The 23,553-nt window shown below is 38.1% G+C and overlaps 1 protein-coding gene across 4 annotated transcripts in view; it reads right to left on the minus strand.

Annotated features, from left to right (window-relative positions):
- TAX1BP1 (Tax1 binding protein 1) overlaps window positions 1–19,341 on the minus strand; it is a 62,708-nt gene extending 43,367 nt beyond the window's left edge. For all 4 annotated transcript variants that reach the window (XM_071805005.1, XM_065831470.2, XM_065831471.2 and 1 more), the window contains exons 1-2: window positions 19,232–19,341; window positions 16,183–16,366 (exon numbers count right to left, since the gene is read on the minus strand). In XM_071805005.1, the coding sequence (XP_071661106.1) occupies window positions 16,183–16,359 (177 nt within the window). In that variant the 5' untranslated portion in view covers window positions 16,360–16,366; window positions 19,232–19,341. The remainder of the gene's footprint in view (window positions 1–16,182; window positions 16,367–19,231) is intronic.
- Window positions 19,342–23,553: the final 4,212 nt, after the last annotated feature.

The raw sequence follows: 23,553 nt of genomic DNA on the forward strand, positions 1-23,553 counted from the left end.
TAGACATTACTAAAAAAAATTCCAAAGAGATTTTTCCATAGCTGCCCGTTATACTTCTTCACCTAGTATTAAAAGGTGTGAGAAAAGCTGATATTTGGGGAAAAAAACAACCACACAACCAACACATAACTGCTGAGGTGACCGGGTCTTTTCTTATATTCTTTAAAAAATAACGATAAGCAGCAAAACCAGGTGAAATTTTCATTTTGCTAACTAGTCACTTCTTTAAGGCAACATTCATTAGAGAGAAGCAGTGCAGACTCTTGAGGTATCCAGCAGAACAGAATCACTCACTACATCTTAAGCCTATTCTTAGCCAAAATTTTGAAGATTTCTGTGATATCTCCTACCAAGGAGATTTTAAATATGTGAATAAAATGATATTTCCTGGGGTTGTTATTCCCACATTGTTAAATATCTCAGAAATAACAAGGAAAGCTCCTCCAGTTAATTTGAAGGGGGATGAAAGCAATTTTTCCCTTGACAAAAGTTCACAGGAAAAGCATTTTGCAAATTTTCGTATTAGCCATGTCTTCAAATGCAACTCAGATGTTAATATCCATTTTTTGCTGAACCTGCTTTTACCTCAGAAAAGGGAAGAATATACCATTACTTGTTACCCTGAAACACAGAAAGCAAATAGCTTTTTAAATGTAGTTCTCAATCAGTGAAAAGTTCTCACCTTGTTTTTATTAATTTCGGAATGGAAACTGAATTATGATGTCCAGAACAAATACTGCATGGAACTGATGTAATATTTTCATCCTACTCTAGTTTTCACTAAAGGAAAAAAAAAAAAAAAAACCAAAACACAAAAAACACCACCACTCTGATTCTGATGCTATTTTCCTGAATAGAGTAACATCCTTCCTCCTTTGGATAATTAACACTTTGGAAAATGTAGAGAGAGGGAGTAAAATCCAGTGAATATAAATACAAAAATGATCCCTCTAGGAGAGCAACTCAACTTCTGATTCATTTTTTGTCTGAGATTATGGCATATTTAATTTTTTTTAGATATCACTTGTTGATCTGTAAATTCAACAATCTATTCTGAAATCAAAAGTCATTTTTATGGATATTTGCCCTGTAACAGCAACCCACATAAAGATTTTTTTTTAACGTCATTTAAAACTTGAGTCATACTGATACAAACAAACACAGTAGTTACACAGAGAACAAATAACTTTCCTGGCCTGCTTCTCAGCAGGTGCCATATTTTCAGGTGTGACTCTCAATCTGTGGGTAAATCTGTGTTAAAGAGGAAACTGCAACACATCAAAAGCTAGTGGGCAATACTCTGGGAGGTTTACCCCGCACATATTTTGTCCAACAATTCCCCCTCTTCACCATCATTCATCAATCTGCATCTCCTCCCAAAGCTGCTCCTCTTACACTCATATGATCCTGAGAATCCATTTATTTCTCAATGCGGCACATGCAAGTTATCAGCAGGCATGGGCCACCCAATGGCTCTTTTAATGCACAGGATTTCACAAGATGAAATTGCTTCTTCCTTTCTACAGGTTGGACATGTCAAAACGTGACAATGGAAGGAACTAAGCATCTCATCCTCCTTGCAGTTGCATACATTTAAAAAGGGGAAGTTTGTGTATTCTGCAGCAAAGCAAATTAACTTAGCAGCATTATCCAATCTCTTTCCCACTTAATGATTATCATTAACTTCTATAGGATTATTTATCAGATGACAGAAACAAGGTGCAAAAACAAAGTATGGTAAGTTGAGAAAAAAACAAAATGAAGGAAGTTTTAGGCCTAGGATCTTAAGAAAAAAAAAACTATCAACAGATTTTAATGAAACATTTATTTTCGTATTTTGTGTCTTTCAACAATATTCTCTTTAATAAACCTAGTACGCAGTGGTTCAGAAATACAAAATACTCCGACACAGTCCTCGCCTTCTCGATGGCAACAGATTATACTTTCACAGACTTAAGACTATAAACACACATTGGATGGTTCAGCAATGATCTAAATGTGACTTTTGACAAAGACATTTCTTAAAAAGACATTGCCTAAAAATTGTGTTAAAACTATATAAAGAAATTTTAAGATTGCATAAGTCAAAGGAAAAAAAAAATGAGGCAAACAAAAACTAGCGGCAAAAGTTACAGTGGAAATCATCAAAAAGTGAAAATTATCACAAGGAAGACAGGAATACTTGTCAATAGCCCACAGTGATTTTATATGAAAACCAAAACACTATAGCTCTGGAAGCAAAAATAACAGCGTCCTAATCATCACCAGACATATTAGCCTGGAAAGAATATTTTTAATGAAAAGAATCCGAGAAGTTAAACTGTTTCTCTGACTATTGATCAAAGCAACAAATCTTACTGTAATTAATATAGACTATGTTCACATTAATCTCTGGACAGAGAGAAGAGTCCAGATTCTCCACAAGAACCCATTTTCTGTGAAGACCTTACCCAAATTACACTGCATTGACAGGAGAAAAATGGCTATTTAAGGTAGATGTCCACGTAAGGCAGTTTTGTTGGGGGTTTTTTGTTGTTTCTTTGTTGTTGGGGTTTCTTTGTTTCGCTGGGTTTATTAGTTAGTTTGGTTTTGGTCTGGTTTGTTGTTTTGATTGGGTTTTTTTGTTGTTTTTTGTTTGTTTGTTTTCATTAAAAATACCATTACAGCAGCTGGCTCATAGAATTCTGCTTGGAACATACTGAAAAAAGGCAAGTTGAAGCTTTTCTCATAGACATAAGAATTTGTGCTTTGTGCATCTGCCTGGTAATAGTGCAGAATACAAGAAATCAGATGATTCAACAAGTAGGTGTAGCTAAATACAGTTAGGATGGGAGTTTCAAACCAAAAGAGGGGAGATTCAGGCAAGAGATGAGGAAGAAATTTTTTGCAAAGAGGGTGCTGAAACACAGGAACAGGCTGCCCACAGAGGTGGTAGAGGCCCCATCCCTGGAGATATTCAAGGCCAGGCTGGACAGGGCTCTGAGAAACCTGATCTAGCTGAAGACGTCCCTGCTCAGTGCAGGGGGTTGGAACAGGGGAGCTTTGAAGGTTTCTCCCAACCCGAAATTATTCTATGATTCTATGGAATAGTATCAATCAATAGTGTACACTAGAGAAAAACAGGATATTTTAAAAAAATAAGTGTATTTACTTATTGCACATGTAGTTTTAAGAAAATGCATATTGCAGTTACTTAAATGCCACTTTCTGTGAAAGCTAGAGAATTTGAAGGTAGTAATACTTGAGCACAGACTAAAAAGACTTCCCCAGCCAGTATATTTCTTAATTTCATACATGGAAAACTCAAAGGTTAAGTTTTGTTTAGTTAAAAGTAGATAAATTAATCCTAGTCTTTCATCCTCAGAAGTATGTTCTCCACAGAACCACATTCAAGAAGCAAATAAAGGTTATCCTGCCACCTCACAAAGCCTTTTACAGCTGACACTCCAGTTCTTGGGGTGACGGGGTGCATTTGAGTTCACTGTACTTGCACTGACACAGGAACATAGAATCTACTCTGTAAAAAAAATTCAACCCTAAATCTATTTTGATTATTCATATCTCCAAATTTATCTATGCAAGAGTCTCCAGGTAAATCCCAGAACAGTAACAGAGTAGAAGAAAAAATTCAAATGAAAACTAAAATTGGAAATTACTCGAACAAGCAGAAGAGAAATTCTCCAATATTTGAGAAACCCTGCTTCTTTAGTTTGTGTCTAGACTCTCTCTAGCACTCTAGCAGAACATGAATGCATGTTAAAAAGTAAAAGCAGATGCTATTTAAATGCTCCTTAGAACTTTTATCACAAATGTGTGTCTATTAGTCTTTTCTTTTTCACATTATTCAAAGCCTAGTTGCCTCGAAGTTTAAAACAAACAAACAAAACCCTAACAATTTTACATCAAAGCAGAAAATAATAAGTGGTTAAGTATTTCATTTACTGATATCTTGCAGTATTATTTCTATTAAAAAAAAAAAAAAACGCAAAACAAAACAAACAAACAGCACTGGCAGAACACATGAGAAAACATGGGCAAAGTGCAAAGTCTTATCAGAGAAAAATCTTCAGGTCTGCAAGAACAAGAGTTTGGCCATTTCAACTGCTGAAACAGCTGATATGACCAACAGCGACCATCTGTGTTCCTGAAAACATCACAGGAAACACAGATGCTTATAAGAAGCAATCAAAAATTTCATTTCTGTCTTTGAACTTCAGTAACAATGAAAAAGAAGAGTCACTGAGAGGAAATTATATTATAAAAATATTACAAGTCAAGTCTTCAATTACATAGTTTCATTTTTTGTTTCCTTCATTTACTGATCAAGTTCTAAAAATTTATGATCTAACTACTCAAGCTACAAGCATATTTATTTACATTAATAATTAGAGCTTAAAAATCTATTAAAGAACTGGAAATAAAAGGAAAGATGTGGAAATCCACGCTTAACTCCTGTTTAGGCCTCATGTGAAGTTACAGTCTTGTGTTGCAATGAAATATATATTCTGATGCACTAAAATGCAAAACAGATTTAAAAAATAAACCTCACTTTCATTAGAGTGCTAACTAAAATGTGGCATATAAACAACCCAGATACAAATACTTTCATAATATGCTTTTTCCTTTTTAATTTATACTGTTAACTGGAAGAGCATTTTATTAAAAAAAAAAAAATTAGAATAAGACTTTGCAAGTGAAAGTAACTCAAACGAAACAGTATCTGGATCAAAACAACTACAGGCTTTGTTGAAACTCAGTTGCAATTCCTTTAATGAAAAGAATTTCACATACCAATTTTGAAAGAAAAACAAAAACAACACACAAAACAAAACACACACACAAAAAAACCCCACCTCTTGTCAACTACTAACACAAAACCAAGTTCCAACCAAAGTGCTACAGCTGAAATGAATGTGCACTACTATTTTCTACCATCAGAAATCTTAAATTAGAAATTTCAACGGGACACACTGTGAAGCTTTCTGTGCACCAGGAGGAGTACAAGAGGGACATTTTACTAGTCCAATTAAAACACTTGGCATTGGTAATGGCAGACATTACAATATCCATATTCAAGCACACAAACATTACAAATTACACAAGAACTCCAGCACAAAGCCTTCTGAAGTTCAGAGAACAAAAAAGAAGAATGACCTGTCAAACTACACAGAAGACTTATTGTGAACTCTGGATGCAAGTTCATCATCAGATGCATTGACTGGTTGTGCTGACACCACTACTTTTTAAGGAATTCACTGAAATGTCTGAAAAAATTTTGCTTACAGTTAAAACCTAAAAAAATATGAATGTCTTTATCTCTTACACAAAAGAATAAATTAGACTTAGGTGATGCAACTGCCCTAAACCATTAGGAAAAAAAAAATCCATGTTATAACCAGAATTATTAATAGAAATAACATCTCTGCTAACCTCCTATTTAACATTTTTCTATCTTCTACATTTAATACTCACAAACTCCAGTCAGAAATCCATTTTGAAATTAGAAAGCTGTGCATAAATTCCAACACTCTTGCCTTCCACAGGTTAAGAGATTCATAATTCAGAAACCGAATCCTACTTTTACCTTCTCAACCCATTTTTAAACCAAAAACATACGACTGAACATCACATCTCCTACACACGTCATATCCAGATCAAGTTATGTACAAACAATGCGTCGCTCACAGAATCCATACTTTATTTAATTCACTCTCCATAACTTGGAAAGCTCTAATAGGCCATCACAGAGTAATCCATTCACTATATTCTTATTTCCCACTTCTGAGTAAAAAGGCTTATTTCAACTTAGGACATCATAAAATACTTTTCAGTTATATAAATAAACTCTGAAGTTGCAATGGAAATGCTGAAGTCTGGTAAAGGTGAAGATGTCTAACACCAAGTACTTCGCCATTTGGCTGGACAAGAACAGACAAGTCAACTGTTTGCAATACTCATACCAGACAGACTTTCCTTCTACTAATAAGTAGATATGTGGTCATTGTGAAAGTTTTTTCTTCTTCTATGTCACCCCACACATACAACCCCCTTTCTTACTGAAAAACCAGAGCACGATTAGCTTCCCCACATTTGCATTTCACCAACGGTCCATTTCCACAAAATAGTTAAAATCAGCTGCCTAGAAAAATAAATGGAGGGGCAAGTGGGAGAGCACAATTTGTGTGCCTGTCTGTATACCAGTCAATGACTTACCCAATATATTACTGAGCAAAAATAATAACCATTTTATTTTGCTGTACCTCCTTTAAGTTCCATGAGATTCATCTTGCAAGAATGTAGGCTTTTCTAAGATGAAAGCTCTGCCTTACAACTGCACAGTGTTTGTAGCGTAAAAAATACTTCAAACTTCATTTTTCATTTCTTGAGTTTCAGATGAACATGGAAAACAAACACTTTTCTATTTTTCTATTTTGTTCAATTTCTTTCTTTTTATAATGCCTTGGTAAAGTTAGTTAGCTCAATCCTGAGAGACAGTGTTCTAAAGAAACACTACAGTAATGGAAGGTCACTTGACATTTTTTTCCCTGGCCTCAGAAGGCTGGTACGAATCTCCATCCGCTGGTGGATGCAGGGGAAGCCACAGTGACAGACAAGGGAAAGGCTGAGGTACTAAATGCCTTTCTTGCCTCAGTCTTTAATGGTAAGACGAGTCATGTTCCAGGTACACAGCCCCCTCAGCTGGAACACAGGGAGCAAAAAAAGGCCCCAAGGGGAAATGGTTAGTGACTCGCTACACCTCTTAGACATGCACAAATCTATGGGGCCATTCAAGATCCATCCAAGGGTCCTAAGGGAGCTGGTAGAGGTGCTCACCATGCCACTTTCTATAATTTCTCAGCAGTCCTGGCTAACCAGGGAGGTCCCAGTTGACTGGAAGTTGGCAAATGTGACACCCACCTACAAGAAGGGCTGGAAGGAGGGTCTGGGGAACTACAGGCCTGCCGATCTGACCTCAGTGCCAGGGAAGGTCATCCTGATCAACAGAATCATCCTGAGTGCCATCACATAGCAGATACAGAACAACCAAGTGATCAGGCCCAGTCAGCATGGGTTTATGAAAAACACGTCCTGCTTGGCCAACCTGATCTCCTCCTATGACAAGGTGACCAGCTTCGTGGATGAGGGAAAGGCTGTGGATGGTTTGTACTCAGACTTCAGTAAAGCCTTTGACACTCTTTCCCGTAGCATTCTCCTGGAGAAGCTGGCAGTTCATGGCCTGGATGGGTGTACTCTTCGCTAGATAAAGAACTGGCTGGATGGTTGGGCCCAAACAGTTGTGATGAATGGAGTTAAATCCAGTTGGCAGTTGGTCATTCGTGATGTTCCCCAGGGCCTGGTATTTGGGTCAGTTCTGTTTAATCTCTTTATCAATGATCTGGACAAATGGATTGAGTGCATCCTCAGTAAGTTTGCAGATGACACCACGTTTGGTGGGAATGTTGATCTCCTTGAGGGTAGGAAGGCTATTCAGAAGGATCTGGACCAGCTGGATTGATGGGCTGAAGCCAATTCTATGAGGTTCAATAAGGCCAAGTGCCGGGTCCTGCACTTGGGTCACAACCACCCCAGGCAGCACTACAGGCTTGGGGAAGAGTGGCTGGAAAGCTGCCTGGCAGAGAGGGATCTGGGGGTGTTGGTCAACAGCCACCTGGATATGAGCCAGCACTGTGCCCATGTGGCCAAGAAGGCCAAAAGCATGCTGGTGTGCATCAAGAACAGTGTGGCCAGCAAGACGAGGGAAATGATTGTGCCACTGTACTCAGCACTGGTAAGGTCCCAATCTTGTGTTCAGTTTTGGGCCCCTCACTACAAGAAAGACATTGAGGTGCTGGAGAGAGTTGAGAGGAGGACGATAAAGCTGGTGAGGGCCTGGAGCACAATTCTGATGAGTACCAGCTGAGGGAACTGGGGCTGTTCAGCCTGGAGAAAAGGAGGCTGAGGGGAGACCTTATCACTGTCTACAACTACCTGAAAGGAGGTTGTACCATGGAGGATGTCAGTCTCTTCTGCCAAGTAGCAAGTGACAGGACAAGAGGAAATGGCTCAAGTTGCACCAGGGGAGGTTTAGATTGGATATTAGGAAAAATTTCTTCACCAAAAGGGTTGTCAGGCATTGGAACAGGCTGCCCAGGGAAGAGGCTGAGTCACCATCCCTGGAGGGTCTTTAAAAGACCTGTAGATGAGGTTCTTAGGGACATGGTTTAGTGCCTGAGTTAGGTTAATGGTTGGACTCTATGATCTTGAGGGTCTCTTCCAACCGAAATGATTCTATGACTCTGCTGCATGAAGAGTGCCTCACCTACCTATACAACATGTGTACTAACATCAGCAGACCAAAAAAGCAAACCCAGGAAAAACTTGTTCCAGTGAAAAAACTTTAGCCTAACTAATGCACCTTTATTGCAAGTACCTAATATGACCCAATTAAAAAAAAAAGAAAAAAAAAGAGAAATCTCACATACCCGGCCACAACAACACAGCAAATAAACCCACGAAATGCTTTAAGAGTTAATTTTATGCCTTTTTTTTTAATTCAGAACGTAAACTACATAGTTCAGAACGTAATTTGGCCAAGTACCCCAAGTACTGCAAGAAGACAGTAAACCACCTCTGAATGAAGTAAAATTACAGGCAGTAGATAAGGTTTTGGACATACATTACACAGTATAATTATTACTGACAACAGTTAAGTTGGCAACCTTGACACATTTAACAAACAGTTATTTTGACCCAAACCACAGAAAACACAAGTGTTATGGAAGATGTACCTGGGCCCAGTTACCTAGGAGGTGACTTTTCCACAGCAGGCTTGGTCAGTGCCACAACCCTGAGTTCAATAAACTTTAAAGTCATAGCACTGCTAGCACTACTGTAGCCTGTAAGTCTACAAAATGCAGCTACAGGTAACAAGTTCTTCAAAGCCAATTAACAGATGGTAAAATGAAAAAACATTCAGGGGTAGAAATGTTGATATAGGGCAAGATTACTGATAGTTTACTGTTATAACTGACATGTCACTGATGTGATATACTTCTAAATATGTTTGTCATTAAATAATGATATCTAGATACCAATTCTGAAAGAATAAAACTGTACAAAAAACTTCAGAACGCAGACATGAGGAAAAATATTTATTAAAGTAGTAAGTCCACTTTAGTAACATTGAGGCACAGACACTTCAAATTTTAGTATGTCTGTGATCACCTTAGATCACATGCAACTTTGACATACCTAAGTCTAAGCCATTTAAGACTTCACTTCAGACATGACCTCACTGCTCACACCAAGATAAAATTTGTTACACAGCAGGAGCCCTAAAACTGAAACTCTTTGGGATAGGTGACAGCTGCAAGGTACTCTAGACTCTTCATGAAAGGTTGTAATCCTGTTACGCTCTCTCATGCCCAGACCTGAAGAAGTCTATCTCTGTTGAATGTTACAAACACGTACAGGCAATCTTTTAACTTGGACTATTGAGAACATATGGACCTTGCTGCAGTATGAAGGTACTATCAGGATCGTAATCTATTATCATCTCTCATGGGTTGTATTTCTAGCCCATAGTTCAGAGGAATATGTCAAAACGACACTGACAGAGTGCCTAGACCATAGGATCAACTTTCTCTCTTATTAGGCATAAATCAAAATAAATATAGAAACAATATGAACATATGAACTCTCTAAAAGAAAACCCGGTACATATGTAAATGACTGTCCAAGAAACATTCTGACAGATCAAAGAATAACAAAGATACTGTTTCCTTTAAGACATAAGCATGAAAATGTATTAAAAAAGGGTGGGTGGGGTTTAAGTGAAATATTCATTTACTATCACATTTCATGAAAACTACGAATTAGCACAATCTTTTACTTAAAAATTGCTACCAGCTAGTGACCACTTTGTTATGCCAGTTCTGCCTCTGACCACACAAACCCACCATAGTAAATATTTTTAGAAAAATCAATGACACTTGGAATTAAACATTGAAGTTTCTTGTCAAAGGTATTATTGGGTAAACCCAAATTCTCTCTATTTAGTACAGAAACAGTGAAAAACATTTTCACGGACCTCTTTCTCTTAAAAAAAAAAAAAAAAACACACACACACACACACCACAAAGAATACAACACACACAAAACACCTCAAGATATTCAAGACCTGTCTTTCCAAAGAGGGTAAATCAGAAACAAACAGAATCACTCTAATTTGTGAATACAGCAATTCTCAAAACATTCTGAATTCCAGTAATTCTATTCCTGATTATTTTAACAACAGGAAATACTGTCCACTACACATTCCTGTATCTATCATGGTCCTGCTACACAGAAATGATTCCATGCCAGAAAAACTGTATTTCAATATGCATGTGGTCAATAACACATCCAGCTGGTACGCTCCCTAACATGATCTGTATATATGGAAGTAATTGGTATAAAAAAAAAAAAAAAAAAAAAGAGAAACTATCACAAAATCAGAACACTGAAGTGATTCAGACAAATTGTACTGTTATTTGCAGTCCAAAGGAGACTAAATAATCCAATGTACTAAACAAAAACACATCTATATTGTCCTGATACAACACAAACATTAAGCTTTCTTAGGTGTCCATTAAATCCACTGTTAAATTCTGTTCTAGAGGTTTTTGACTACAGACAAGTTAACTCCAAGCTTTGCTATAGATCAGTACATTGAGAAGACAGAAATGAAGCTGCATGTAAATACAGGTACTGCACTGATGCACCAACAGTAGGCCAGATGTGACATCCCAAATATTGAGTACCCTTTCACAGCAAGCAGGCACTTCTCCTGTTCAAATAAGTTACCAAGATCTTTCCAATGCTGGTTATGCAGCTTCTCCCATATGTTAAGCTACCAGGGTGTCAGATCACCATTTCTAAGTTGTGTATATTAAAAATGTGTACATTGAGAAAGAAAACAGAAAACTTTTGATGGAACAGCTAATTAACGACACAGCAAGACCAAAGCGATTAGTTTAACATATGTAAGATTACCTGCTGATACTGCAGATCTTTTCAGCATGCTGGCCTCAGCAAAACTAAGTTTTCAGAAACCCAAGAAGTATCATCATATAACCCCCAAACACCCACACCTTTAAAGCTACTCTCTTGAAGTAATATCTTTATTATGCCCATAACATTATTTCCTGTGCCTTTAAGACATATATTAAACCTGCCTCCCTTGTATACTGAACATCTGTCAGTCCTACTTGCACACATATGCCATAGGCAGAGGGGTAAGCAGTTCTTCTTAAAACTAAGCAGATTTTTCAAACACTTCCACAAGTCTGGACATTGTGCATTAATAATGCAAAAAAGATCATGTGGCCACATGATTATTTCACTTTATTGTGAAATAAAGTCCGAAGATACAGACTTCCCCATCCGGAGATTAGGGCCACCTACCAGACGGACCATTTCTGTAAACAGATGTATTCCACATATTAATTATATTTCCTCATTTCAAAGGTTTATATTTGGATTACCATAAGTGCCTCTTCAGATTTCAATTAATTGGAAAGAAGTAGAAAAGAATAAAAAAGGGAACACTGGTCTCAGAACATTCTGGGTGTACAGATTTCCTATGAAATCTATCAAGAATGATAAGCCCTCTCCCCTTTGACTCCTCAGTAGGAACCATCAGGTTCCTCTGCACAGAAAAAAATGCATGAAGAGGGATTCAGGCTGAGGATGCCCATGCCAACTACTAGAACAACACTGATCTGTAAAACTGTCTTTTCTTCTCCTGGTAAAAAGAAAGGACATAACTGATCAAGATCTTTTGGCACTTCATTACAGATGACCCTCCAGGATGTCACGAATGCACAAAGGAATAGCAGCAATGAGAGACAACAGTCTTCAAGACCGAGTAAAAACCTGTTTAAGCCTCCTGTAGCGGACAGCAAAGACAGCTGAATATATACAAAAGTAATAAAAATGCTGCATATTCAGAACTTCTGCTCTGAAGGGTTAACATCATCTTCATTATTGTACTTCCCAGCCCCTCCAGGTTTTTGCCAAAGGTTCAATCCCAAAAGTAGTGCATGTCTTTAGATACACCTAGTTTGTAAGAAAATTGGTGTATCTGAAATAATTCTCCTACATGCAATATTACCCCTTCAGTTATGAAAGTTTACCTTTTCAGTTTATTCAGTTCGTATTTTTATAAACAATGGAGAATTATTTTCTTAGTAACAGGTTTAAATCGACTACAATCAACATGAAGTGCCTTGCCCTCAGCATTATGAAAGTCCAGCATTAAGCAACTTTAATCATGCTGGGAACAACAAAAAACACTTCACCTACAGCATATGCAGAGATGTTGGTAGAATCTGTTAAGCTTTAGAAGAACTGACACTTGTTTGCTGATTTGTTTAGTTCTTTGTCATAATGCTGTATGCCACAAATCCTTAGCTCAGGTTGGAAGTCCTAAACCTTTTCTACCTCTCAACAAGACCTTTTTAATGCCTCTGATGGAGAGCAGGGAGGTAGTACTTTCTCTTGTCTCGGTTCCTTATTTTAAGTTGCTTTGTAAAATATCCTTTAGAGAAGATATCTGTAAATAAACAACCATCAACATGAAGGAACCTGCTGTGGTACATTTTATTGAAGCCATTATCTTTCCATAGTACAAAATCAAAGCCAAAACTCAAGCGATGAAAGTGAAATACTCAGCAGATGCAGAAAACTGGAAACATTCCTAGTGAGGGGAAAAAATGTTCCAGCATTAAGTCTAGCAAGTGAAAAAGAATTAATATGAGATGGAAAAGACCGATACAATGAAGGGCAAAATTAAGTTCTGTAATAAATACATAAATGAATAAATAACCATAATAAGACAAGTGGAAAGAAACTCTTAGAAGCAATTTATAGCTCCTACCAAGGATTCCATTTCTAACACTGTTTCCTGTAAGCTCTACGACATTAGAGGCAGCTACAACAACCACAAATGAAAATGTACATGGAATAAAAAGAGTCTATTAGACATGTAGTGCATACTATGGAAATATGTTTAATTTAAATATTTAAAACTGAGAAACTAGAAATTAAGAGTGAGTATATGAAATCAGGTTTTGGTTCTGAAACTATTAGCTCCATTTGAATTTAAAAATGAAACAAACTGACAAACCAAACCCTTAAAAGCTCTTCTTCAGAACAGAACTCCAAAAGGATTTGAAAAAGAAGCTTCAACTGTCATTCCACATTAAGCAGCCAGGCCAATAAAGCAGGCGTAGCCCTTCTCCCACGCTCCTTCTTAGTCCACTTTTTTCCATCACAGTGATGCCAGTAGAGTTGCCCACTGCATCACACAGTAATCAAGCTGAAAAACCAACCAGTTGTGAAACAAGCTGGTAAAATCTGGGGCAGGAGGGACTGTATTTTCCTGGCAGATCACTTCCCCGATCCATTTCCCCGTGCAGCTGCACAAACTGCCAGACTAGCAGAACAGGATAGAAATAACCAATATCTACTCAAGACAACACAGCTGCTGAAGAAATGGTTTTGGACTTGCGACCTAAATGAAAACCATTCACTTAAAAAGGCACCTACAGATTTTGTTCAGTTCAATAAAAAAATTCTTAGCTAAGCAGTTGAGCAAACATAGGACAGGAAACAGCTAAAGCCATTGCCCCCTAAAATGTTACAAAAGTCAATATTAGAATCAAAACCAGCACAATGTTCACATGGAAGGAAAAGAAAAAAAAACAACACACATGCTTATTTTCTATACTAATCTGAAATTACCACTTTTTTTTTGGTTGGAGGTTTTTTTGTTTTTAAACTAGGTGACTCTTCCCCCTCTCCAGTATTCACTACTACAACACTAGTAACTTTCTGTGCAATTCCAGGCAAAGGTTAAATGACACCAGCTTACACAGGTTTGTTTTCTAAGGAATTTATTCACCTCAGAAAGACAAGGGGGACTTCTATTCCCCCTACATGAGCAGTGATTGAATTGATGCTTTGAGTTCTCTCACAGAAGCCTCAATTTCCTTGCATTCTAGGCCAATACAGAGGGTCATTAATTATTGTTCTCATAATTAGCCAAGATTTGGGGTTTTCTTCCTTAAATAGTGAAAACCACTTTATTCAACATGCATTACATTCTTCATATCCTTCTTATGTGTTTTAGAAAGGCAAATGATAAAAACCCTGCCTGTTTCATCAGTTTTCAAAGGATCTCCAGGTGGCTTGTTGATTGTCCAAGAACAACCAGTTCTCTAGAAGTCACTCATTTTTACACTCAGATCACAGTATAGTACAACTTCTGTCTATTACCTATTCCAAAATTACTACATTTTCATAATTTATTTTACAGTAAACATTACTCGTACACATTTGTAGACACAGATACAGTTGGGACAGCTGGCTCAATTTAACTCACTGTACTATAACTACATTATGACAGCATATTCATCACACATCCTGAATAAGCTGACATAGTCACAGAAAGAAAATTTTAATCTCTCATTGCTTCCTTCCCTTGCATTGATGACAATTAGGGGAACTGGAAATTCAGTTGGGGAATTCCATTAAAAAAAATCCAGTCCCAAAATGTTGGTCATAACCTAAATCAATTCCCTGATTTGATTCATCACACAAGAACTTGTTTCACGTAAAGGAGAAGCAGCACAAGAAATAAGCCACCCTGCATAAAAGATGTTTCTTTTAGTAGTACTACTACTTTGTGCCAGCTCAACATGTTCTTCAAATTACTGCCAAAACTGTACTACCTGCCACTGCTAAGGTAGAATAAAAACCCATACCTCAATAGTTTATGAAACCTATCATCCGAGTCAAGATGAAATCAAAGACACCCATACAATGTACAGAGCATTTTGTGTAGTCACCAAAAAAAAAAAAAAACCAAAACACTGTTTCACACTTTTTTTTAAGTTTTCCTAATTAGTATTTTTAGGGTCCTGTCTGATTGCCTCCCTCACAAAGACCAACTGACAAAGCCACAACACTCAATTCTCAAGTTACATTTAAATAATTTCAAAACTTCAAAATGCTTATGCGTAATATGAACAGCACCCTCTTTAAAGTTCTGATAAAGATTTTCTTTAATTTTCTTAATGCTGTTAATTAGACCTTGAAGTGTGCTCAGTTACACTATTCGTCAAATATTTGCAGATAATCAAGATAGATATACACATATCTTTAAAAACTTCCTACTAGAGAAATGTGCCTGTTTATAAGTTAATGCCTCCCTCGCACAATTCAGTGACTGTAGAGTCACTGCATGTAGCATTAAAAATGCTCCTGCATTGTTACAGAGCATGTACTTCTATTTTGCAGAAGAGTAACTTATCTTGAACAAAGACAAACAATCCATTGGTGATCTGCAGATTACAGTGAAGTCAAGCATTTATCTCCTTAAACACGGGACAGTTCTAAGGGAAAGGTCCTCCAGTACCAAGACAACCTGCTACCTTTTTCCCTTCGCCAATGGAAAAGCATCACTTCTTTAAAGCCTCAATCAAAAGTTATCTTAACCATTCAAGTAAGGAATTCAAGCATCACCTCCCAGGAGCTACACAAAAAAAACCCCCAAGCAGATCAAGGTCTTCAACAGAAGCAGATGTAAGAATTAATCAATTTCTAATCCCAAAAAATGGAATTCTATAACTTCTAAAAATAAATCTAATCACTAACATGAGACAACTTAGACGTAGCCTCACCCCTGCTCAGTTTTTCAAGGGTCTGTTTTGAATAATTGTAGTGATCCATACTGTTTGCCTGTTCTAGCAACAAAAAATGAGTCAGGGACATCAGTCCCTGATATATCCAGCTTTTCTTTCCACGCACATTTCACACTTACTTTGGCTGTCTTCATACAGTCCTGTTCACAACGTGCCTACGCATCTCTTCTCAAATCACCTTCGTTTCATTCTACATGACACCACCACATCACACCTTCCCTTTACTCCAGCAGACTTAAAGTGTACTCATTCCTCTAGTTTTGATCTCCAGTTTGATCTCTCTTACAAAACTCACACTCCAATAGCAGGAACCAATACACATCACCCAAGTGATGTTCCACTAGCTTTTACTGTTGTTGGAATTTTTATTTTTTTAACTCCTAAGATAGAAGACAGTAAACATTTGAGAAATCACAAATAAACAAGCTTTACTTACCTTGAAAATACCAACCCAGTCTTTCTGATGAGGATGGATAAACTGGGTCAGAGTGTAGTGACATTCAAGGTGTGTGTTCGGAAGATAACTTTTTGCTACATTTTGAAAAATCACGTGGGCAAAATTGGAAGTCTGCAAAGTGTTAGTTGAAGATGGAATTTCTTGAAAGGATGACATGACTGATCTGTAACAAAATTGTACAAGCTGTTACTTCACTATAGCGGAAAAATGAGTTAAGGTTAAAAATTTCATCTATTTGAAATATACAAAACAGAGAAATCTAACAATTAGTTCCTCTGTTCTGCAAACAGATAGCTACAGACCAAGTCCACTGCCTCAGTATCACTCCAAAACAATCACCTCTCAGAATAAAGGAGCAGTCATTTCAGCAATGACAAAGATGGAGAGAAAGCACTGCTCAGCTGAACGCCCCCAGTATTATAGTTCAGATACAGTGGCAGAAAGTGGGAAATAAAAGCTGTGGTGTGAAAACAAACCAGGGTTCTAACTTAATGAAATACTCTTTAACAGTTCTGGATGTGGCAGAGAAGGAAAAACAAAGCTCTGTAGCTTCCCTAAACTTTTCTCAGAATCTATAATGCTCAGGGCTTTTCACAGCATTTTTATATGTTAATTTTTAATTCCCCTCTCAGCAGAAGTAACAAAGTTTAATTTTAAGACATTATTTAAAAAACAGGAAATTTTATATAAACAAAAGGGTTTTGGTTGAGGGTTGTATTTTTGGGGTTGGTGGGTTTTTGTTGGTTTTGTTGTTTGGGGGTTTGGGGGATTTTGTTTGTTTTTCTTCTTCTTCAAAAGAAGTTTTCTTGCCTCTGTTTAGCAGTTTGTGGGCATCTTTTACTGTTGTCACTGTAACACATATGCTCCCAACCTTGCATGTTTAGCTTCATTACCATAAATAATGGACTTCGTTGGTAGCAGGAACATTTAGATATGCAGGCAGTTTCACAGATTAACACTCATCAGTTGAACTGCAAAAGCTTTTAATCATGCTTTCCATTCATCACCTCATTCAGGATACACAGTGCTAAAAATTCTAGCATTGCAAGATATTTCATAAGAATATCCCTTCCCCAGAGTCCGTCATATCTGCCAGAAATATAAGATGGGCAACTGAGAAGTTTCAAGTGTTTGATTTCAGTGCACAATCACAAGTTTGTCAAAACATTTGATATTAGGAGGATTTGGGCCTTATATATCTAACACTTCCAGAAAAATGAGCCATGCTATTCTGGCAATCGCTATTAAAAGTAATTTATACTAAGCAAGCAAATTCATATCTTGAATGAGGTAACTGCTAAGTGTGTGACGTATTACTTTCATTGAAGATACATGTGGAAACAAATCCCAAAAGGGATGAGCCACTGCAAGTCTCAAGAAGTTCAAAGATTAAAGGCTGTCTGTATTTCCTATAGACTTCTAAAATGTCTTTTCAGTAGTTAAAAAATAAGTACCAAAGAGCTCAAGTCTTCTGAAATCAACTGCACTACGAAGCAAACAGACATTCATCATTCAAAGCAAGGAGAAGGTAAACAGGGAATTTTTTTTTAGGTTTAAGCCCTCAATATCTTAAGCTTATTACCTCCCAAGTTAATGTAATACATGCAGTACATACAGGCAGCCATGGCATTATTTTGATGTATCAGATGTTAAATAAAAAGCAGTTTTGTACCCTCAACAACATAAGTAATAAGATAAAACGCCAAACTTGTGAAGATTAACAGATATAAAGGACAAAAACAAGAACTTACACAACCAAGAAACTGAGTAAAGATCAAAAGACAGCTTTTCAGAGACAACAGGGTACACATAAATCCTGTTATCTGGTTTCAGAGTCCAGAAGAGCGTAGGAAATTTTACAGCATGAAAACTCTTACACCTCTCAAAACGAAGGATTACATTTAAGACATCTCTCAAATCCACTCTAAACTATACATGGTATGAAGCATCATTTTCTACAATTCTAAAAGAAACAGGATATCCTTTTTTTTTTCTTGAGTGCAACAAATTAATTCCTTTTCAGTAATTCACTAATACCTGAAACTAATTAATATGAAACAGACCATTTCAGTTGTTATTACCCAGAGTAAGTAGAAAAAGAAAAGATAAAGCATTAATATCAAAACCAATTGAATTAAACTTTTTTTTTTTTTAAACAGGTCTATTTTAAATATTGGATAGCTAATTCTAAGCACGTATTAAAAAAAAAAAAAGCACCAAACATTCATTTCTGCACACTGGCTGCCAGCTACCACAACTGAGTACTGGCCTTAGTGAAACCACTGAAGGGAGGCTGGTTTCCAAGCCCAAAGCAAAACTATTAACAAATCTGAATTTGTGCGAACCAGCAGCACCGTCTGGGATTACTGTTCACCAGCAGGAAAATCCCCAGAGCTTAGGTGAAGCCGAGATCTACTTACAGTTCAAGGACAGTTTAGGGGATGCTGCGTGCTTGCTTCCCTAGCTCACAGCTACCGGTTGGGAAAGACCGGAGGAGGAGGAGTAAGAACTACGCTTACGCTTCACTACCGACATGACAAGCGATTCCCTCTGGGAGGTTGAACGACGCGTTTGCTTTTACGCACCGAAAACGACGGCAGCAGGAAAAGCTCGTCAGGCAGGAAAAACAGAATCAGGACGAGCCGCACCGCCCCAGCCAGCTCCTCCCGGCCGGCCTGCGCCCCTTCCTACTCCCCTGCTCCGCCTCACCTGCCCGCCGCCGATCACCTCTGCTCCGGGCCTTCACCACGGCGGGGGAAGGGAAAGCAGCCCCGCCGCCTCCCACAGCACGGCCGCCCGGGCTCCGCGCAACGGCCCCACGGCGGCCGCGGGCTGCCCCATTCTCCCCTCCCGACAACGACCGGCCCAAGACAGCTCAGAGGGGCGGGGAGGGCCGGCCTACCAGTGGCGCAGAACCGAAGCCCGTGGCCTAACGGCCCCACCCGCCCCAGTGGCTGACAGAGGCCGGCAGGAAAGAGGGTGTCAGACCTGCCCAGTCCCCCAAGCCGGGCCCGGGAGGGCCCCTTACCTGGACAGGCGCGGAGGGCGCCGGGGACATCAACATGGGGCCTCCGCCATCGGCGCCTCACAGCTCCGCCCGTCTACGTCACTTCCAGCCCCGGCCCTGCCCACGCGGGGGCGGGCCAGCGGAGAACCCGGAGCCGCCCCTAGATTTGAAGGCGGCCGGGGGTTTCCGCCAGGAGCCGCCCCTGGATTTGAAGCCGGCCGGGGGTTCCCGCTAGGCCCTCGGCGCCCTACGTCTCTCCCCCAGGCTCACAGCTTCGGGGGGGGTCCAGAAGGCCTGACCAGGGCTGTGTTCCCTGCGCGCCCAGCGTTGTGCAGCTGTTAGTTCCATAAAGTGTATTTGCCCATTATATAAGCTCCCTCCCTTTATGTTTGTTATTACAATATTATCTCTGTAACACTCATATACCCCAGTTTAATAATCTCCTCTATCTTACTTCCAAAACAGGTGTACTTGCACCTTGTAAGTTGCTACCATAGATCTCCCAGCCTTTACAGGTCGTCCTAAGTCAATGGAGGCATAAGACAAGAGTGAGCATAAACGCTTACAAACAGTTGTCCCCATTGTGTACATCAGTGGATGTCCATGAAGGTACATTACCTCATAAACACACTTAGTCTACTGGATTTTAATCCAAAGTCGAGTCATAGATCATTGACCAGAGTAACAGGGCTGACTAACAACAAATGGTGATGAGTGACCATCATTTGTATGTGGGTCTTCTCCCACCTTGCCAAATGTTGGTTGCTGCCACAAATTATCTTCAAGATGACCTTTAGCTCTTTGCTACCGCTGCTTCTTGTTTTCACGTGTATTCTCAACAAACATGTTGTGTGGAGAGACATAATATTATTATTAGAATTTAAATTATATTATAGAATATTGTAGAATTAACTATTAGAAGTATTGAATTGGGTTTTAGACAGGTTAAGCAGCTTTTTCATGGTCAGTCCTAACAGAAATTAAACTAAGCTGGAGCACAGAAACTGTCCTCTTAAGTAATTAAGATCATTCATTGTAATTGTTTCTGTTTCATGCTTCTTATTCCTGAAAACAATCTTATGCCTTCAGGTGTATGAGAGGCTACTAAGTAATCCTTTGATTTGTATACACAATTAATAATCTCCTATCCATAAGTTCCATTTTCCCTGGAAAGCAATAAATCTCCTGCATTGTACTAATAGCTCGTTTTAGAAGACACAAGAAGTATATGTGCAGCACCCTCTCCTTTAAGACCATATCAATTTTTGTAGCAGAAAATGAAACGGAGAAAAGCAATAGCTATTCTAAGGAGGTGGGGAGAGCTATTTCTTCTTATCTCTGCTCTGCATTTCTTCTCTTTGCTGCTCTTTGCTCTGTATGACCTGATAAAGGGCTGTCTAAGAGTCACAAGACCCTGTTCTCATGTGCGCTGGGACTTGTGAAGAACTTGGAGTTTACAGTCACTAGCTGCGGAATATCGATGTTGGTGAGACTAACAAGTAGTTTTGCTTTCATTTAACATCATTATAATGCTGCTTTATGGGAATATAATGGGAAGTTTGAAATAAAAATGTTCTTTGGCAGCTAACGTAGTATTTACAGTAAATGCTTGGAAAAAAATCTGTTTCCTAATGAAAAAAACTGCTTCGTAATGAAAAAAATTATGCCCAGTTCTGAGTTTTTTAAGAAACTCAAGGTATTTCCATGCTCAGTTCATAACTGTTCATTCAGTCAAAAGAGTTAGTTGTGCTTTAGTCATAATTCAGTATTAAGTTATTATTTCTATTGATAAATGCAATGTAAGGGGTAAACTACCTATGCCAGTTGTCACATGCATAGTGTAAATATTAGGACAAATAAATCAAGAACAACTTTTTCTTGTACTTATATCCACAATTTCCAGGAAAAGAAAAATGCATTTTAAAATTCTATTTCTTAACCATATGTATGTAGTGGTTATAATACATGTAATATAAAAACAGTTCTTCAGTTGTTCAAACTAACAACATTTCTTATTGAAGTGCATGTTTGATTTAAGAAGTGTTCTCATGTATGTATTTGTATCTCAAGTTTAGATGCCAGACTTATCCCTTCAGAATTTATAGCTGTTCTACAGAAAGACAGTGCAGAGCCTTTTCTCATTTTGTTATTGCCGCTTTGAGAAATGAAGGACTTAAATGGACAAGTTGTGCACTGTGATCCCAGGATCAACAATCAATATGCTTGTACCAGTACAAAGATTTGGATCAAGAAAAATGTGATTTGAACTGGTGAAACTTGCACTTGCTCTGAGAAGTAATGATTGAGTGCCTTAATCAGTCTGAATTTTCTAGGCAGGGATCATGAGATACAATCTCCTGAAACTTATCCGTGTGATATAAATCTTTTGGAAAAAGATGCTCTTCAGAAAAGAAAAAAAAAAAAAAAAGAAAAAAGAAACACCAAAAAAACCCACAACACTTTTTCTATCTTTGCCTATATTCCTTGCAAAATATTTAAAACTGTAAAATCAAGAAGTTTGCGCAGCATTTCTAGTGAATCCCTAGTCTTGTGAGACTCTGTAACTCTAAGACACTAATTCAATTATAAAAGCTTATTACGGGTATGACAGCAGTGATCCCATCTCCTTCTGACTTGATTTTCACCTTTCCAACCTCACTGATTTCAGTAATACGAAATTGTTTTCATTCAAGATGGTATTTTACAACAAACAGTATACTTCTCATGCGTATCAAAACTATACGCACATAGAACCAGTGTTTAGCCAATATTTAGATGTTAAGGAAAAAATGGTGAATGTGAAGTATCTTCTTGATGCAATTCTCGCTATATATGCCATAGAATCAGAACTGTGGAGGTTGGAAGGGACCTCCAGAGCACATTGAAGGAGAACATATTGTTCAGGGCCTTGCCTGGCCACTGTTTGTACGTCTCCAAGGATGGAGATTCTACAGTCACTTAGAGGACCTCTTCCAGTGGTTGAAAACACTCATTGTAAAACAAGTTTCTCTATATCAAATTAGAATTTCCCATGTTCCCATTTTGTCTCTTGCCTCTTGCTCTTTCACTGTGCAGCTCTGAAGAGTTTGGTTCCATCTTTCTATACTCTCTGCTTAGCTGGTTGAAGATAGCAATAGGGTGTCTCTGTGGCCTTCTCAAGGCTAAAAAAAATCAGTTCTCTCTCATTTTGTGTCTGTATGTACAAATCCCAAAGAACATACATCTCAATTTCTTGGTGAAAAACATTTCATCAGGGTATTTATTTGGAAATAAAAAGCTGGCAAAACCTTTTTCTTAGTGTTGCAATTTCTTAAGTGCATAAATATGAGGACAAATATACAATGGCAATTTAAGATTTTGATTTTGATAGAAAAAAAAGGTAAAAAAGCATATGAATGCTGTAACTGGATTTGAATATTACCAGACACAAAAGAAGTTTGGAATTCAGTCTGGGATGTGAAAATCCCTCCGCTTTGTATTTATACTGAGACTTTCTTCGCCAGGATAAGACTAAGTCCCTCTTCAGGCACAAGATGAATGAGGAATAAAAACTGTAAGCAGCTAACCGGAATTGCCAAAGGAAGTGTGGGGCAATTACAGACTCCTGGGGAACAGAGTTGAGCATGTTTGGAAAACCTCTACTATTTTCATAAGCACACTACCTTTTTAAACCTCTGAGATCCTTTAGCTATTTGTAGCCTTGAAATTAGAAATGGGTCCCCATCACATCTGTTTAACCTTGGGTATATTTGAAGTTTTATTCAGATCCAGAGCCTAGCATTTTTTCTGTTTACTTTCTGCATTACAGCCTGAACCAAAGCCATGATGAGTTTTGGATCCAGCCCTGAATTCTTCCCCTGAGGCCCATCTTTGCTTTGTATGAGTGACAGAGAAATTATATATTTCTAGTCTTTATTACCAAAGAAAGGTACTTTATGTTGTGGATATTCAATCTATTGGTGTGACATGGTGATATTGATGAAGTGTGCTAAGGAAATATTTCAGATCTAATGATTTGATTTCATTTTGGTTTGATTCCTATTTCAACACTCCCAACGTTTAGAAGTATGGGCCATGTGAGATGTAAAAAACATATATCGATGTCACTAATCGGAAGCTCTTTCTGGTCACGTTGTAAAGCACACTTAATCAACTTCTTTAAGATCATGTTACAGAAAGCTATTAACTATACTCTTAAAACAGTTAACTAGTTATAAATAATGTTTTATATTATGGCTGACAACGCTGAATTGCCCAGCATTTAAGGAAATCTAATCACAGGGCATGCAGACTTTGCCTTCCAGTAAGATGGCGTGGCAAAACTTTGGAACATATTAGAAATC

The sequence above is a fragment of the Patagioenas fasciata genome, chromosome 2 (genome assembly GCF_037038585.1).
Source record: "Patagioenas fasciata isolate bPatFas1 chromosome 2, bPatFas1.hap1, whole genome shotgun sequence".
In the NCBI taxonomy this organism is placed as follows: Eukaryota; Metazoa; Chordata; class Aves; order Columbiformes; family Columbidae; genus Patagioenas; species Patagioenas fasciata.